Here is a 17,085-nt window from a genome sequence, read left to right as displayed (position 1 = left end):
AATAAAGGAGGGAATAATTTAAAACACTATGATGAATATGCTTAACAATTAACTATCATTCCATTGATCACAGAATGGTTTGGGTTGAAAGGGACCTTAAAGATCATCCAGTTCCAATTCCCCTGCCACAAACAGGGACATCTTCCACTAGAACAGGTTGCTCTAAGTCCTATCCAACCTGTCCTTGGGCATTTCCAGAGAGGAGACATCCACAGCTTCACTGAGCAACTTCTTTTAACCTGCTCCCATGCATCACCACCCTCACAGAGAAGGAATTTCTCCTTATTTCTAATCTACAACCTACCCTCTTTCAGCTTACAGCCATTACTCATTATCCTACCAGTACATGCCCTTGTAAAAAGTCTGTCCCCAGCTTTCTGGTCAGCCCATTGAAGCACTGCAAGGCCACCAGATCTCTCAGGAGCCTTCTCGTCTCCAGGCTGACCAAGCTCAACTCTCTGAGCCTGGCCTCACAGCAGAGCTTCCAGCCCTGTCAGCATTGTTGTGGCCTCCCCTTGCCCTGCTCCAGCAGGTCCCTGTCTGTGCTGAGAACTCCAGAGCTGGCCCCAGCACTGCAGGGGCGGGTCTCAGTAGAGCACAGCAGAGGGGCAGAATCTCCTCCCTGCCTCTGCTCTCACACTGCTGGGGATCAGCCCAGGACACAGCTGGCTCTGGGCTGTGACATGTGTTGCTGTCTCATGTCCAGCTTTTCATCCCCCAGCACCTCCAATACTTTCTCCTTAGGACTGCACTCCATCCTCTCATCTCTCAGCCTGTATTTATGCTTGGACTTGCCCTGGCCCAGGTGCAGGACCTTGCACTACAGACCTTTTTCAGCTAATCCTCCCAGCATGAACTGAACACTGCAAATTACACAGGCAAGCTTCACATGGCAGACTGCTCCAGGAAGAGTTGGTATTTGAACTCTGCATTTCTGCCTCTCGTGCTTCATTTGCATCACTCATGAATCAAACTGCTTTTTACACACAGGGGTATTTTGGGCTGTTGCTGCTCAAGTTTGTCACTTACTTCTTGACAAGCTGTGTTGCACGGAACGTGTTCACAGGAGATGATATTCAGCTGAGTGCTGGCGTTCACTTTGCTAGTGCAGAAACAGTTCTGACACTTGTCAATGAAGACTGAGGAATTAGGCTATAAATTCGAAGGGGAAAAAGAAGTTCATATATTAGTGATATATTCATAAGGCATGGCACGTATGACAGACATTCCTTAATGCCCCACCCCAAATCTGTAAATCAAGCAATGGAAAAGGAAACAATCACAAAGACCATTAGATAGACACTAAGCATTTGGGAAGGTAAGATTTTAAACCTGAATTTAATTTAACTTGTGTCTTTACTGCAGTGTTGCACAGCAGTGATAAACTCTGATATCAAACCCATAGAAATACCAAACCCTGTGAACACCAAACCCTTTGAATACCCAACCCATATGAATACCAAACCCTATGAATACTAAACACATCTGAACACCAAACCCATGTGAATATCCAACCCTATGAATACCAAAGCTATGTGAACACCAAACCCTATGAACACCAAACCCACATGAATACCAAACCCACGTGAATACCAAACCCATCTGAACACCAAACCCATGTGAATACAAACCCATCTGAATACCAAACCCACGTGAACACCAAACCTATCTGAATACCCAATCCTATGAATACCAAAGCCATGTGAACACCAAACCCAATGAACACCAAACCCACATGAATACCAAACCCACGTGAACACCAAACCCAATGAACACCAAACCCATATGAATACAAACCCATATGAGCACCAAACCCTTTGAATATCAAACCCACATGAACACTAAACCCATGTGAACACCAAACCTATCTGAACACCAAACCCATCTGAACACCAAACCCCATAAATACCAACCCATCTGAACACCAAACCTATATAGTCCTATACTAAACCCATACAAACTCAGATATTAAAATGTCAGCTGTCATAAATACCTGAAATAAAACTATTGTTAGGCCCAGCAGAATTTATGAAGACCTAAGTGTGTCCAGAATAATACAAATCTTTTCAGATTTGAAAGCAGGGTCTAAAAGCTGCAATAGTGTCACAGGTTGAGTTTTATTCTGCTGCTGTTATTCAAAACCATCCTGCCTCCTGCTGACAATTGATGTGGACTGACTCAATTCCAACTCCAGAAATCTGTCTGATACAGACCTGCAAGCAGTTCCTCAGTGTCTTTCATACACAGCAATCTCTTTAGAAATTATCTGGGCTTTGTGTAATTGATGAATTCCTGATGGGAACTTGAACATCTCTGAAGCATTGACTGCACTAGACAAAGCACCTCACAGCCCTTCTGATAAAGTACCCTGAGTAGTCTTACTCATTTGCAGAAGCCTGTTGAAATGGGAACTTACCAAGAACTCAGCATTCTCATGTACACAGACTCCCTTGGGAACTGTTAACAAGGAAAGAGTTTGACAGTTATATAGAGGAAGGAACAAAACAAGGTCTTCACCTCACTCTAGTCAAATTCATTTCTTCCATGCTTGTGATCAGAAGCATTGGTTATTAGCCATTTCTGGTAGCAGATCTGACATATGTAGAATATAAGAACAAATACTGCAAATGCAGTATGTGTCCAATATAGGCAGCAGCCCAGTTCTTAGCCAAGAAGGGCTACTTTGTCCACAAGTCATTTTTTGACTCAATCACCAAGACCAGAAGCAGACTTTGCAAAGCTGTTTTTCTACTGCAGATGCTGACAGGGACTTTCTAGCAGCCCCAGTTGATTCTGTACCTGTTCCTGCATCTATTTACAACCAGGAAAACTGAACTTGAGCCACACAAACTATATCTGATTTTGTAGCTATTCATCATAACCACAGCAGTCATAACCTGTGCAGATGTTGACTGTGTTTGTTGCCCCCTTTCAATATGCTACTGCATACAGTCTAACTGTGATGCTAATTACATCATAGATAATGCTAATCACTGTAATAAGTTTCCAAGGGACTTACCACACTGATACACAGGACAGCACTTGTCACTGGGAATATGAGACTGAATTTCAAATCCTGGCTTACACTTGGGAGCTTTAGATGTGCACAGGCTTGTGTTGCATTCTGAAAGCAGCAAGAAAAGGGAATGAGCCAGGAGATACATTTAACAACAGCTGTTAGAGACAGGCATCTAGCAAAGCATGTAGGATAGGCTTTCCATTGCTGAGAAAGAGTCTAGATCCTCCAAGTGCTAAAAAGATACCCCAGTTCTTTGCAGAGATGTAGGGGACAGCTGCTACTCTCTCCAAGGTTGCAGGTCACTGCTGCAAAATGAAAACCCATGTAGAATTTCATCATCTATCTGCATTTTACTTGAATAAAAAGTGGTCCTGAACTACAGAGGTATTGCAATGTTAAAACTTATTTTCCCTACCACTAGGCAAGCTGAATTTCAAAAGCATGGAGGAAGACACTGTCTGGTTGACTCCCTGGTGCTAAGCTACTTCAGTTCTCTTTTCCTTTCTATTCCTAAAAAATACAGAAAGACTAAAAAGAAAAACGTGGACGTACTGCAGGTGGTGATGGGGCAGCAGGTATCATCAGCATTGACTTCAATGACCTCATGGAAACCTTCTCCATCACAAGTGATCTTATTTTGTGCAGGACATTTATGAGGCTCACACACAATGCCACTTCCACCTTCCAGGCAAATACAGTCCTGACAGTCCACTGTAAACCTTTCCCCAAACTGTTGTTAAAGAACAAGTGAGAGATTACATGGTCACCAAGTGGAAAACAAAACAGAATTAAAAGAGAAATGAAAATATGAGAGCCCCCGAAACAACACCACTCTCCTCTCCCCACCTTCAACCTCTACTTGAAACACAAAACCACACAGCAGCATACCTCTCTTGGTACCAAGTCCATTCCAACACAGCCTGTGAAAACACAAACACAAATTTCCATTACCACTCATACAGCAGTAGATACTTCCTCTATATGCTGCTCGAGGGCTGCATACAGCCTGATCTGAGTTGTATACAGGAGAAGAAAACAAGAATCATAGAATCATTCAGGGCTGGAAGAGACTGCAAGGATCATCTAGTTACGACCCCTCCCCTGAAATGGGCAGGGACACCTCACACTAGATCAGGCTGTCTAGAGCCACATCCAGCTTGATCTTAAACACTTCCAGGGATGGGACTTCCACCACCTCCTTGAGTAACCTGTTCCAGGGTCTTAGCACCCTCATGCTGAAGAGCTTCTTCCTAGCATCCAGTCTGAATCTACCCATTTCTAGCTTTGTTCCATTCTCCCCATTCATATCACTAAATTACTTCCTAAAAAGCCCCTCCCCAGCTTTCTTGTAGCCCCCTGAAGATACTGAAAGGCCACAATAAGGTCCCCTTGGAGCCTTCTCCTCTTCAAACTGAACAGCCCCAACTCCCTCAGTCTCTCTTCACAGCAGAGCAGCTCCAGCCCTCTGATCATCCTCATGGCTCTTCTATGGACATGCTCCAGCACATCCACATCCCTCTTGTAATAGGGGCTCCAGATCTGGATGCAGTACTCCAGGTGGGGTCTTGCCAGTGTGGAGTAGAGGGGGAGGATCACTTCCCTTGCCCTGCTGCAGCCCAGGCTCTGGTCGCTCTTTGGGATGCGAGAGCACACTGATGGCTCATATGGAGCTTCTTATCCATCAGCATCCCCAAGTCCCTCTCCTCAGGGCTGCTCTCCAGCCACTCACTGCCCAGCCTATATTGGTGCTTGGGAATGCCTCAAACCAGCTGCAGGACATTGCACTTGGTCTTGTTGAACCTCCTGAGCTTGGCTTGTGCCCACCTCTGCAGCCTGTCCAGGTCCCTCTGGATGGATCCCTTCCCCCCAGCCTGTCTGCTGCACCACACAGCTTGGTGTCATAGGCAAACCTGCTGAGGCTGCCCTCAATGCCACTGTTCATGGCACCAACATAAATGTTAAAGAAGGAAGAAGCAAAGGCAGCCTGCATGTGAAGCAGTAAAACTCACCGCAGGTCTTGACACAGACATCCACGCTGGGGTCATAGAGCATGGTTCCGTTGGGGCAGAAGCAGCCTTCCACCTGCTTAGATGAAGTTTCATTCTGCTGGCTGCAGGAGGCAAAATATTGCAAGGAACACCGTTACTGCCATGGGCAGGCAGAAGGGGATTGTGCCAGACAACCTTTGACTGAAGGCAGCGTGGCAAATTATCAGCACATTTGTGATATCAGCACTGTCAGCACTCGTGTTTGGTGCCACCAAACAACTAGGGACAGCCAGACTCAGGATCAAGAGACCAGTGGTACAAAATCTGGCAGGCAGCTTAAGAGATGACAGGAGGCTGATGTCTCTCAACCACCTATGCATTAAGATATGACTGCAGGGTTGTAAGAGCCATGAAGGAATTATTTACCTTGATTTGCAGGTAATCTGTTGAGTAGGACCACATGCTCTGTATTCTTTACCTGTGGGACACTGGTAAGCTGGAATGGGAGTTAAAAGAAAGGGAGAAAGAGCTCAGTAACAACATCATATAAAAGCTCTGTGACCTTATGCTAAGAAATTAAAGACTGATGACTTTTTTTCTTATGCATCTTGGACAATCTTGAACAGCAAAGAAAAAAACAAACCCAGAACTGATCAGTTCGGTTCTCTTCTCAGCCAGACACATCAGACTGATGTCTCTCTATTTTATGCCATTTATCCACCATTATATTTTACATTAAGGAGATAAAGCAAGGAGTCTACATCTCAATTACTATGTTTATTTCCAGAATTTTGGTGTCTGTTGCAAAACTTCTCAAGGGGAAGTGTATCTTTACCCTCTGTCATCTTACTACAGAGTACACTAAGGTTGTATATTGGGAAAATTATCTTTCCTGCAAAAGTGGTCAGGTACTGGAACAGGCTGCTCAGGGAGGTGGTGGTGTCACCATCCCTGGAGGTGTTCTAGAAACCTGTGGCCATGGCACTATGGGGCATGGTTTAGTGGCTATGGTGGGGTTGGGATGATATCTGGACTTGATCTTAGAGATCTTTTCCAACCTTTATAATTCTGATTCTCTGAGAATGAGTGCATATGTCACTAAATACAGAAGATGCCTGCAGAACACAAAGCTGCCTGTGTGCAAACAAGCATCTCTTAACACAGATGCTTCTGGCACGGTCAAGAGATTTCTATTTTTGCTGGCTCCTCTTCCTCTCCACTGCTAAAACTGTTACCTGCACAATAACTTCAAGACAACAGCTGGTGTGATTTATTGGTCACAGGCTCACAGGATGTTAGGGGTTGGAAGTGACCCAAGGAGATCATCGAGTCCAATCCCCCTGCCACAGCAGGACAATACTACCTAATACAGATCACAGAGGGACACATCCAGACAGGCCTTGAAAGGCTCCAGGGAAGGAGACTCCACAAGCTCTTTGGGAAGCCTGTGCCAGTGCTCTGGGACCCTTAGAGTAAAGAAATACCCCTTGTGTTGAGGCAGAACCTCCTGTGCTGCAGCTCACATCCATTGCTCCTTGTCCTATCCCAGGCAGCAAGAGAGCAGAGCCTGTCCCCCACTCTCCTGACCCCAGTCCTCAGATATTTATAAACATTTATCAAATCCCCTCTAAGTCTTCTCTTTTCCAGACCAAAAAATCTCAAGTCTCTCAGCCTCTCCTCATCACACATTCCCTCCAGTCCCCTATTCATCCTTGTAGCCCTCTGCTGGACTCTCTCCAGCAGATCCCTGTCCCTCTTAAACTGGGGAGCCCAAAACTGAACACAATACTCAAGATGGGGTCTCACCAGGGCAGAGTAGAGGAGGAGGAGAACCTCCCAATGTCTCAATTGCTTGGAAAGCAACAAGACTCACCACTAGGACATGCCACCTCAGCCTCCCTAGTAGTTTCAAGACAAACAGCCAAATACTCACAGCAAACACCGTTGGTGTATTTTCTCCAGTCAACACACACACTTTGGTCGGCGCAGGTGGCAGCGTAGGTCTGCAGACTTGAGCATTCCAGGTCTAGGTTGGGCAGCATACAACTATCAAACACACAGGCTTTATAGAACTTGTCAGGGTTGACGAAGCTATGGCAGGGCTCAAACACACTAGAAAGAGAACCAGGGCTCATGGTTAGTTAACTGAATCATCCAGGGGTTCTTCGGTGTGCTTAGTGTGTTACAACACAGTAACAGCTGTGCTTAAGGAGAGGTGAACAAGAACAACTGCTGAGAGATTTTTAATAAGATCACTCTTATCTAGATTGTAATCTTTCAACACAGACCTACTGGAATGGGTACAGAGGAGGGCCACAGAGCTGATCAGACAGCTGCAGCACCACTTCTATGAAGACAGGCTAAGAGAGTTGGAGCTTTTCAGCCCGGGGAAGAGAAGGCTCCAGGGAGACCTCAGAGCTACATTTCAATATCTGAAGGGGATCTACAGGAAGGCTGGGGAGGGACTGTTCAGAAAGACCTGTGGGGATGGGACGAGAGGCAATGGTTTGAAACTGGAGTTGGGGAGATTTAGGCTGAACATCAGGAGGAAATTCTTCAGAATGACAGCTGTAAAATACTAGAGCAGGTTGCTGAGGGCTGTGGTTGAGGCCCCTTCTGGGAGACATTCAAGATCAACCTTGATGTGTCCCTTGACAGCCTGCTCTAGTTGGAGCTGTCCCTGCTGTCTGCAGGGGCATTGGACAAGATGCTCTTTGAGGGTCCCTTCCAACCCCATGCAATCTGTGAATCTGTGACACCTGCTTAACATTTTCTCCCCTCAGCTACAAAACACTCAGGCACCAGCATCTTCTGTCCAGGAGTTACACAAAGATTATCCAGTGGAACTACTTTTCCAAAGAGATTGTTCTGATGTCTCTTGTGTTTTGGGTTGGGTTTTTTTCAGTTCTGACATGACATTCTAAAGTGAAGATTCTACTGGACTCTTGTCTCCTGAGTGAGTGTGGGTAAAGGCAACAGCACAGGACAGCGGAGGGCAGAGAAAGTAGAAGAAGGTGAGAGTATCAAGAACAGTTAATGTAGAAACCAGAGGGTTTGAATCAAATTGTCAGCAAAGAATGTCATCTAGGAAGCTCCAAGAAATGCAGCAATAGCTATAAACACTTCATGCTGAGAGATGAAACCTCAAATTGCCACCTAGTTTGAAGATCAAAGGCCAAACCCCAGAGGAACACCTACCTTCCCAAAAGCAGCTCACAGATGGCAGATTCTTTGCAAGGCTGCACCGTGGTTGTGCTGGGTGACTTGGTAGGAACTAAGCCTGGAGAGCACTGTGGTTTGGAAGGATCAACAACTTGCCAGTGGTCTGCCATGGTTTCACAGTTTTCTGCAATCTTCCCATTGGGCAGCATGCAGTCATCTGCAGTGTTGTTGTTGCAGGTACCTAAAATTGATAAGGGGAGAAGGAATTGACTCACAGATCTGCTATCAAATTCCATTGACCTTTCTGGCAGGGCTGTCCTTTAGCTGGTTGTGGTTTTCTGAGAGTTACCAAAATGACAAGAGTAAGCCCTTACCACACTGTCCTTGAGTGTTGTTGCCAAAGAGGCTGTAGGGCAATTTGATGGAAAAGGACAAGCCGTTGTAGGTCACATTCATTTTCAGCTCAGGGATTTCCACCACACGATTTATGCCTAACTCGTAGATGTGAACACCAAACTTCTTGTAAGGCAAAGCCACTTGCTGTTTGTTTACTGTCACCTGGTTAAGAGAAGACACAAGGAGAGAGGCATTTTTAGTCTGACTTTAGAAAACAACTGCCTCCTCCTTACCTTGCATTAAAGATACACGCCAGTGAGAGGAAATGGCCTCGAGCTGCACCAGGGGAGCTATGAGGATGGTTAGGGGACAGGAGAACTGCCTTATGAGGAAAGGCTGAGGGACCTGGGGCTGAGAGGAGATCTAATAAATGTTAATAAATAACTGAAGGCTGTGGGACAGGAAGGGGGGGGACAGGCTATGCTCACTGCTCCCTGGGATAGCACAAGGAGCAATGGATGGAACCTGCAGCACACAAGGTTCCACCTTGACACAAAGGGGAACTTCTTGACTCTAAGAGTCACAGAGTGCTGGAACAGGCTCCCCAAAGATGTTGTGGAGTCTCCTTCTCTGGAGACTTTCAGGGCCTGTCTGTATGTGTTCCTGTGTGACCTGAGTTAGATTGTATGGTCCTGCTGTGTCAGGAGGGTTGGGCTCAAGGGTCACGAGGATGATCAGAGGGCTGGAGCAGCTCTCCTATGAGGACAGCCTGAAAGAGTTGGGGCTGTTCAGTCTGGAGAAGGGGAGGTTCCCAGATGACCTCATTGTGGCCTTCCAGTATCTGCAGGGGGCTACAAAAAAGCTGGGAAAGGACTTTTTAGGCTCTCAGAAGTGACAAGACTGGGGGAAATGGAGCAAAGCTGGAGGTGGGGAGAGTGAGGCTGGAGGTGAGGAGGAAGTTGTTGAGCATGAGCGTGATGAGAGCCTGGAATGGGTTGCCCAGGGAGGTGGTTGAGGCTCCATGCTTGGAGGTGTTTAAGGCCAGGCTGAATGAGGCTGTGTGCAGCCTGACCTAGGGTAGGGTGTCCCTGGGCATGGCAGCGGGGCTGGAACTGGCTGATCCTTGTGCTCCCTTCCAACCCTGACTGATTCTGTAATTCTGTGATTCTATGATCTCTTTGGACAACTTCAACCCCTGGCATCCTATGATCCCATGAAGACAGAAGTGCCATCCTGCATTACCTCCACCTCCACAGTATTTGGTTTGACGGTGGCTATGCGCACTTCCTGAGTCTCGTGCCTCACGATGAGCGTCCGAGGACAGGAGACCACATCCCGGCTATCGCAGTGGTAGTTATCAATGTACACACCAAAGTTGTCAACTTTCTTGTTAATCTCTTCCACCAGGACGTAAGTACAATTCCCCTGGTAGCTGTAGTAGAGTCCATCAAAAGTCATGTAGTGGGGGTCTCCCCAGCCAGTGCAGTAACCTATGAAAGCATAAAGAAGGCTTAGCTCTGTGTGGTTCCAAATCAGGTCAGATGACAAAGGGAAGCTGTAGGTGTGGGATTCATCTCATCTAATTTTAAGCACTTCAGATTCTAAAGTGTGTAAATCAATGCATTAGCTCATTATACAGAACATCAATAACAGAGAAAAACAAGCCCCCCACTCAGGGCACAGCTCATCTGACACCTCTGACAGACAGCTGAGGATTAACTGCAGCTTAGGTAAACCTTTATCCACAGTCTGAACAAGTAACATCTAGCCTTCAGATCTGGGCATTTAAACTTTGCCTTGAGAGACCAATTTATTCTACTAATGCAATAGTTACATAGAAATGATGGCAGATTAAGTAAAAGCCCCTAATTAGCTCAGAAGAATCAATGAAGCACTCCAAACAGACCAACACTAGAAGTCTGAGGGTCACAGCCTTGTGAGATATTTGTCTCCTGATAATTGTTGTTGCTCTTGACATTAGTATTACTCCCACAGGAGAGAAAATATTCCACAACATATACACTTACAGTCACACTCCCAGTGCCAGCAGCATCCATCCTCATCGATGACTTGCACAGGAGAAAGCCCATTGGCACATGTAGGTTTAGGAGGTGGATCACAGACCACAGGAATCACCTGGACTTTATCATCTTCTACACACACTGCCTTAACGCACTCACAGATCCACCATGACTCTCCTGGCTGTGTGTGGAAAGAGGTGGGAAGGGGGAAGAGAAAGAGAAACATGAAGCAGTCAGGATGATCACACTTACACCTGAATATGTTCTGCAGAGTTTTAAAATGCCATACATATTGACCACTTTTTCCCCAGCAGAAGCCTGAAAACTGAAAGGAATTGAAGCAGTCAGCACCAAAGAGGCCTGCAAAATGAGGCAGCACTACTGAGAGCTGCTGAGTGAAAAGCATCACTCACAAAAACTCAAGCCAGTAAGTTGAGGTGGGAGTAACCTTCTTTAGTTTCAGCTAAAAATTAGTTGTCTGAGCTAATCTTGTCTCCTGGTCATGCTCTCTAATCACAGTGGGAGACACTGATCAATACCAGTGATCAATAGATGATCAATCAGTTTAAGAGGGACAGGGATCTGCTGGAGAGAGTGCAAGGGAAGGCTATAAGGATAATTAGGGGACTGGAGCACTGCCTGATGAGGAGAGGCTGAGGGACCCGGGGCTGCTTAGGCTGGAGAAGAGAAGATTGAGAGGGGAATTAATAAATGTTTCTAAATATCTGAGGGCTGGGGGTCAGGAGAGGGGGACAGGCTCTGCTCACTGCTCCCTGGGAGAGGACAAGGAGCAATGGATGTGAGCTGCAGCACAGGAGGTTCTGCCTCAACACAAGGGGGAACTCTTTACTATGAGGGTCCCAGAGCACCGGCACAGGCTGCCCAGAGAGGTTGTGGAGTCTCCTTCTCTGGAGCCTTTCAAGGCCTGTCTGGGTGTGTTCCTGTGTGACCTGAGCTAGATTGTATGGTGAAGAAAGGGTTCAGTGTTTCTCTTGATTGTAGGATAGCTTTGATGAAGAGGTAGCCCTTTTTAAAGCTGTCCTTGAAGAACTAATAAGCTATCAAACTGAGTGTCACAGAATCATAAAGTGTCAGGGGTTGAAGTGACCTCTAGAGATCACTGAGTCCAACGCCCCTGCCCAACCAGGATCACCAAGGGCAGGTCACACAGGAACACATCCAGGCAGGTTTTGAAAGTCTCTAGAGAAGGAGACTCTGCAACCTCTCTGAGCAGCGTGCCCCAGAGCTCCAGCACCCTCACACCCAAGTTCCTCTTCATGTTGCAATGGAACCTCCTGTGTTCCAGCTTGTACCCATTGTTCCTTGTCCTGTGAGTGGGCACCACCAAAAAGAGCCTGGCACCTTCATCCTGACACCCACCCCCCAGGTATTTACAGACATTGATAAGATCCCCTCTCAGCCTTCTCTCCTCAAGACTAACCAGCCCCAGGTCTCTCCTCGTTGGAAGTCATACTGACAGCCAAGAGAAGAGGAAGAAGAAATAGAAGGGGTTGGTATTTTATTATCCAGGCTAACATCCACTCAATGTCTCTAACACTGACATTATGTACCCAGTCTCCATCCAAAGCAGAATGCTGAAACAACCCACAAAATCTACTTACTGCATAAGATTCATTGGGCATGATAGTACAATTTTTTCCAGGAGTGGTTGATGGTGGAGGTGTAGTTGGAGTGTGTGGAGTAACTGTAGTCGGCGTAGAACTTCCTGGCACAGTGACTGCAGTTGATGTCGCGGTTGGCCTAGAAGTACTGGTTGAGATGGTGGTGGTGGTAGTGGTTGAAGGCACTGTACTGACACTGCTAGAGGTTGTTCCTGAAGTGGTGGTAATAGATACAGTTGGAGTTGTACCAGAGGTGATGACTGGCTCTAAGGTGGTTGGTTCTGGTGTCGTAATCACTAAAGCAAGGAGAAACCCCAGGATTATGCATTCAGTAGGCAAATGGTGTTTGTTAGCAACTTCAATCTCTAATAAGCAAGTGAAACTCAGCTAAGCTAAGCAGAGGGCATTCAAATAGGAATAAAGCAGAAACTGTTTTATTAATGGCTTTTGCATGCCAGAGTCATTACTAAATAATCTCCAACCTCATGTGGGAGATACTCACACAAACCCCTCCTTATCAGTCTGTGTTGCACAGAACAGCTCTCTGCAGTGGTAACACTGCAGAGAAGAGTTTAGAAGTCCTGAGTGCAGGATTAGTTCTGTATTGCTGCCATACCATATGCCATGGATGGACAAACAACTCCTCATTGTGTTGCTGCTCCTGGTTATGTTCATGTCAGCACTAATTATCTGCTGACTCTGGGCAGCTGCTGGAGCAATCTGTGGTCCATACCTGACTCCCAGGCCTTCAAGACTACTCACTCACAAGCTGTTTGCTGTTTTAGCATTCTAGGAACCCAAAACTCACTTTCCTGTGTTTTTCTGCTTGCACATGGAAAACAGTTTTCATTACAGGTCCTAACACAGACTCCCCAGAGGCCAGCCTCAGAGCCATCTGTTTGTGCCTTTACCACACAGTGTAGCAAGCAAGTGGTAGATCGAGAAGCAGTCCATATGATATAAGAGTGCAGTCATAGTACTGGAGGCCAGGAGAATCATAACATCACAGAACAGTCTGAGTCGAAAGGGACCTCCAAAATTCATCCACTCCAACCCCCTATGCAGTCAGCAGGGATTTTTTTATGATGGGTGTGCTGAGACCCTGGAAAAGCTTGCCCAGAACACTTATGGATGTTCCATCTCTCAAAGCATTCAAGGTCACGCTGAATGGAGCTCTGAACAACCTTACCTGTAGCAGAGATATTTGACTAAAAAAGACCAATGAAAAGGTGCCCTGGAACACCATTTTTGCTATGATTCTATGTTAATTTAGAACTGAGAAGAGAAGTTAAGTTTGGCTGCAAAAACCCTTTGATTTCTCCCATTGCAATGCCACAAATGAGACCAAAGCCAGAGAATTACCTTGCTGTCCGTCAGTTGGTGGCACTGGTTGGGTTCTGGTAACTACTGTTGGTCCGGGGACCGTGCTTGTAGAAAGTGGGGTAGTAGCTGGGGTGCCAGGAGAAGTAGGTGTCGTTCCTGGGGTGCTGCTGGGAGGTGGCATTGTGCTGGCTGTAGTGCTCCTAGGTGGCACAAGAGCGCTCGTGGTGCTGGGAGGAGGCACAGAGGTGGTGGTGCTGGTAGTGCTGCTAGGAGGTAGCTTGGTCGTGGTGCTGGGAGGTAGCTTTGTGGTGGTAGTGGTGCTGGGAGGCAATGTGGAGGTGGTAGAGGTGAAAATTGTTGTGGTGGTGGTGATGGGAGGAGGAGGTGCGGTGCTGCTGGGAGGTGGTACGGTGGTGGTAGTCGTACTTAGAGGTGGCACAGGGGTGCCTGTGGTACCAGTAGGTGGTACTGGGGTGCTGGTGGTGGTGCTAGGAAGAGGCACGGTGGTGCTGGTGGTGCCGGTAGGCGGTACAGGGGTGCTGGTGGTGCCGGGAGGAAGAGGCACTGTGGTGCTCGTGCTGCCAGTAGGTGGTACAGGGGTGCTGGTGGTGCCGGGAGGAAGAGGCACTGTGGTGCTTGTGGTGCCGGTAGGTGGTACTGGGGTGCTGGTGGTGCCGGGAGGAAGAGGCACTGTGGTGGTTGTGGTGCCGGTAGGTGGTACCGGGGTGCTGGTGGTGCTGGGAGGAAGAGGCACTGTGGTGCTCGTGGTGCTGGTAGGCGGTACAGGGGTGCTGGTGGTGCCAGGAGGAAGAGGCACTGTGGTGCTCGTGCTGCCAGTAGGTGGTACAGGGGTGCTGGTGGTGCTGGGAGGAAGAGGCACTGTGGTACTGGTAGGTGGTACCAGGGTGCTGGTAGTGGTGGTAGGAAGAGGCACTGTGGTGGTTGTGGTGCCGGTAGGTGGTACCGGGGTGCTGGTGGTGCTGGGAGGAAGAGGCACTGTGGTGCTCGTGGTGCCGGTAGGTGGTACAGGGGTGCTGGTGGTGGTGGTAGGAAGAGGCACTGAGGTGCTCGTGCTGCCGGTAGGTGGAACAGGGGTGCTGGTGGTGCCAGGAGGAAGAGGCACTGTGGTGCTCGTGCTGCCGGTAGGTGGTACAGGGGTGCTGGGGGTGCCGGGAGGAAGAGGCACTGTGGTGCTCGTGGTGCCAGTAGGTGGTACAGGGGTGCTGGGGGTGCCGGGAGGAAGAGGCACTGTGGTGCTTGAGGTGCTGGTAGGTGGTACTGGGGTGCTGGTGGTGGTGGTAGGAAGAGGCACTGAGGTGCTCGTGCTGCCGGTAGGTGGTACAGGGGGGCTGGGGGTGCCGGGAGGAAGAGGCACTGTGGTGCTCGTGGTGCTGGTAGGTGGTACAGGGGTGCTGGTGGTGGTGGTAGGAAGAGGCACTGAGGTGCTTGTGCTGCCGGTAGGTGGTACAGGGGTGCTGGGGGTGCCGGGAGGAAGAGGCACTGTGGTGCTTGTGGTGCTGGTAGGTGGTACTGGGGTGCTGGTAGTGCTGGGAGGAAGAGGCACGGTGGTGCTCGTGCTGCCAGTAGGTGGTACAGGGGTGCTGGTGGTGGTGGTAGGAAGAGGCACTGTGGAGCTCGTGGTGCCGGGAGGTGGTACCGGGGTGCTGGTGGTGCCAGGAGGAAGAGGCACTGTGGTGCTTGTGGTGCTGGTAGGTGGTACAGGGGTGCTGGTAGGAAGAGGTACTGTGGTGCTCGTGGTGCCAGTAGGTGGTACAGGGGTGCTGGTGGTGCCGGGAGGAAGAGGCACTGTGGTGGTCGTGGTCCTGGTAGTTGGTACAGGGGTGCTGGTGGTGGTGGTAGGAAGAGGCACTGCAGTGCTTGTGGTGCCGGGAGGTGGTACCGGGGTGCTGGTGGTGCTGGTAGGAGGAGGCACTGTGGTGCTCGTGGTGCCAGTAGGTGGTACAGGGGTGCTGGTGGTGCCAGGAGGAAGAGGCACTGTGGTGCTCGTGCTGCCAGTAGGTGGTACAGGGGTGCTGGTGGTGCCAGGAGGAAGAGGCACTGTGGTGCTCGTGGTGGTGGAAGGATGTGGTACTGGGGTGCTGGTGGTGCCAGGAGGAAGAGGTACTGTGGTGCTCGTGCTGCCGGTAGGTGGTACAGGGGTGCTGGTGGTGCCAGGAGGAAGAGGCACTGTGGTGCTTGTGGTGCCGGTAGGTGGTACAGGGGTGCTGGTGGTGGTGGTAGGAAGAGGCACTGTAGTGCTTGTGGTGCTGGTAGGTGGTACCGGGGTGCTGGTAGGAGGAGGCACTGTGGTGCTCGTGGTGCCGGTAGGTGGTACTGGGGTGCTGGTGGTGGTGGTAGGAAGAGGCACTGTGGTGCTCGTGGTGCCGGTAAGTGGTACAGGGGTGCTGGTGGTGCCCGGAGGAAGAGGCACTGTGGTGGTCGTGGTCCTGGTAGTTGGTACAGGGGTGCTGGTGGTGGTGCTAGGAGGAGGCACTGTAGTGCTTGTGGTGCTGGTAGGTGGTACAGGGGTGCTGGTGGTGGTGCTAGGAGGAGGCACTGTAGTGCTTGTGGTGCTGGTAGGTGGTACAGGGGTGCTGGTGGTGCTGGTAGGAAGAGGCACTGTGGTGCTCGTGGTGCCAGTAGGTGGTACAGGGGTGCTGGTGGTGCCGGGAGGAAGAGGCCTGGTGGTGCTGGCGCTGCCAGTAGGTGGTACAGGGGTGCTGGTGGTAGGAAGAGGCACGGTGGTGCTCGTTGTGCCGGTAGGTGGTACAGGGGTGCTGGTGGTGCCAGGAGGAAGAGGCACTGTGGTGCTCGTTGTGCCGGTAGGTGGTACAGGGGTGCTGGTGGTGCCAGGAGGAAGAGGCACTGTGGTGCTCGTGCTGCCGGTAGGTGGCACAGGGGTGCTGGTGGTGCCTGGAGGAAGAGGCACTGTGGTGCTCGTGCTGCCGGTAGGTGGCACAGGGGTGCTGGTGGTGCCTGGAGGAAGAGGCACTGTGGTGCTCGTGCTGCCGGTAGGTGGTACAGGGGTGCTGGTGGTGCCAGGAGGAAGAGGCACGGTGGTGCTCGTGGTGGTGGGAGGATGCGGTACTGTGGTGGTGCTGGGAGGTGGTACCGTGGTGGTGGTGGTGCTGGGAGGCGGCGCAGGGGTGGTAGTGGTGGTGGTGCTTGGGGTGCTGTGTTCTATAACACACTCCGGTACGTTAGGGGTGCAGCAGACATTGATCTCGTAGTTGAGGCACACAGGCATGGGGATCAGCCCCCCGATTGTCTGGTCCTTGTTGTTACAGATCAGCCCATGCTCCACGCTGCATTCCACCTTCTGCCCCAGTTCTGCAATGGAACTGTCAGGGAATTTTGATGCTCTGCAGGAAATGTTCTCCACCTTGGCACACTCCCAGGAGGGGATTGCACTCTCAATCCTATCAAAGGTTTCGTAGTCACCATCGTTTCTGTCAGGACTTGGGTAGTACTCATCGATCCAGCCGGTCCAGACACAGGTGCAGTCTGAGGGGCAGCAAAAGGAACAGTTAGACACAGCAGAGCAGAAGAGAACACTCAAGGGAGGTGCTCTGGGCCTCCACTGAACACAAGGCTGGTCCAGGGGCACTTCTACA

General features: G+C 49.6%; 1 protein-coding gene across 1 annotated transcript in view; it reads right to left on the bottom strand.

Moving 5' to 3' along the window:
* The window catches only part of MUC2 (mucin 2, oligomeric mucus/gel-forming), a 64,679-nt gene that overhangs the window by 4,123 nt on the left and 43,471 nt on the right, over positions 1-17,085 (bottom strand). Inside the window, exons 33-46 of the mRNA XM_064163995.1 lie at positions 13,511-16,975; positions 12,149-12,444; positions 10,533-10,707; positions 9,748-9,995; positions 8,544-8,727; positions 8,206-8,410; positions 6,941-7,119; positions 5,434-5,503; positions 5,029-5,129; positions 3,908-3,939; positions 3,572-3,749; positions 3,020-3,124; positions 2,417-2,457; positions 1,030-1,152 (exon numbers count right to left, since the gene is read on the bottom strand). Coding sequence (XP_064020065.1) covers positions 1,030-1,152; positions 2,417-2,457; positions 3,020-3,124; positions 3,572-3,749; positions 3,908-3,939; positions 5,029-5,129; positions 5,434-5,503; positions 6,941-7,119; positions 8,206-8,410; positions 8,544-8,727; positions 9,748-9,995; positions 10,533-10,707; positions 12,149-12,444; positions 13,511-16,975 — 5,402 coding nt within the window. The remainder of the gene's footprint in view (positions 1-1,029; positions 1,153-2,416; positions 2,458-3,019; positions 3,125-3,571; positions 3,750-3,907; positions 3,940-5,028; positions 5,130-5,433; positions 5,504-6,940; positions 7,120-8,205; positions 8,411-8,543; positions 8,728-9,747; positions 9,996-10,532; positions 10,708-12,148; positions 12,445-13,510; positions 16,976-17,085) is intronic.

The sequence above is a fragment of the Pogoniulus pusillus genome, chromosome 24 (genome assembly GCF_015220805.1).
Source record: "Pogoniulus pusillus isolate bPogPus1 chromosome 24, bPogPus1.pri, whole genome shotgun sequence".
Taxonomy (NCBI): domain Eukaryota; kingdom Metazoa; phylum Chordata; class Aves; order Piciformes; family Lybiidae; genus Pogoniulus; species Pogoniulus pusillus.
This window is presented reverse-complemented; position numbering and strand designations above follow the sequence as displayed.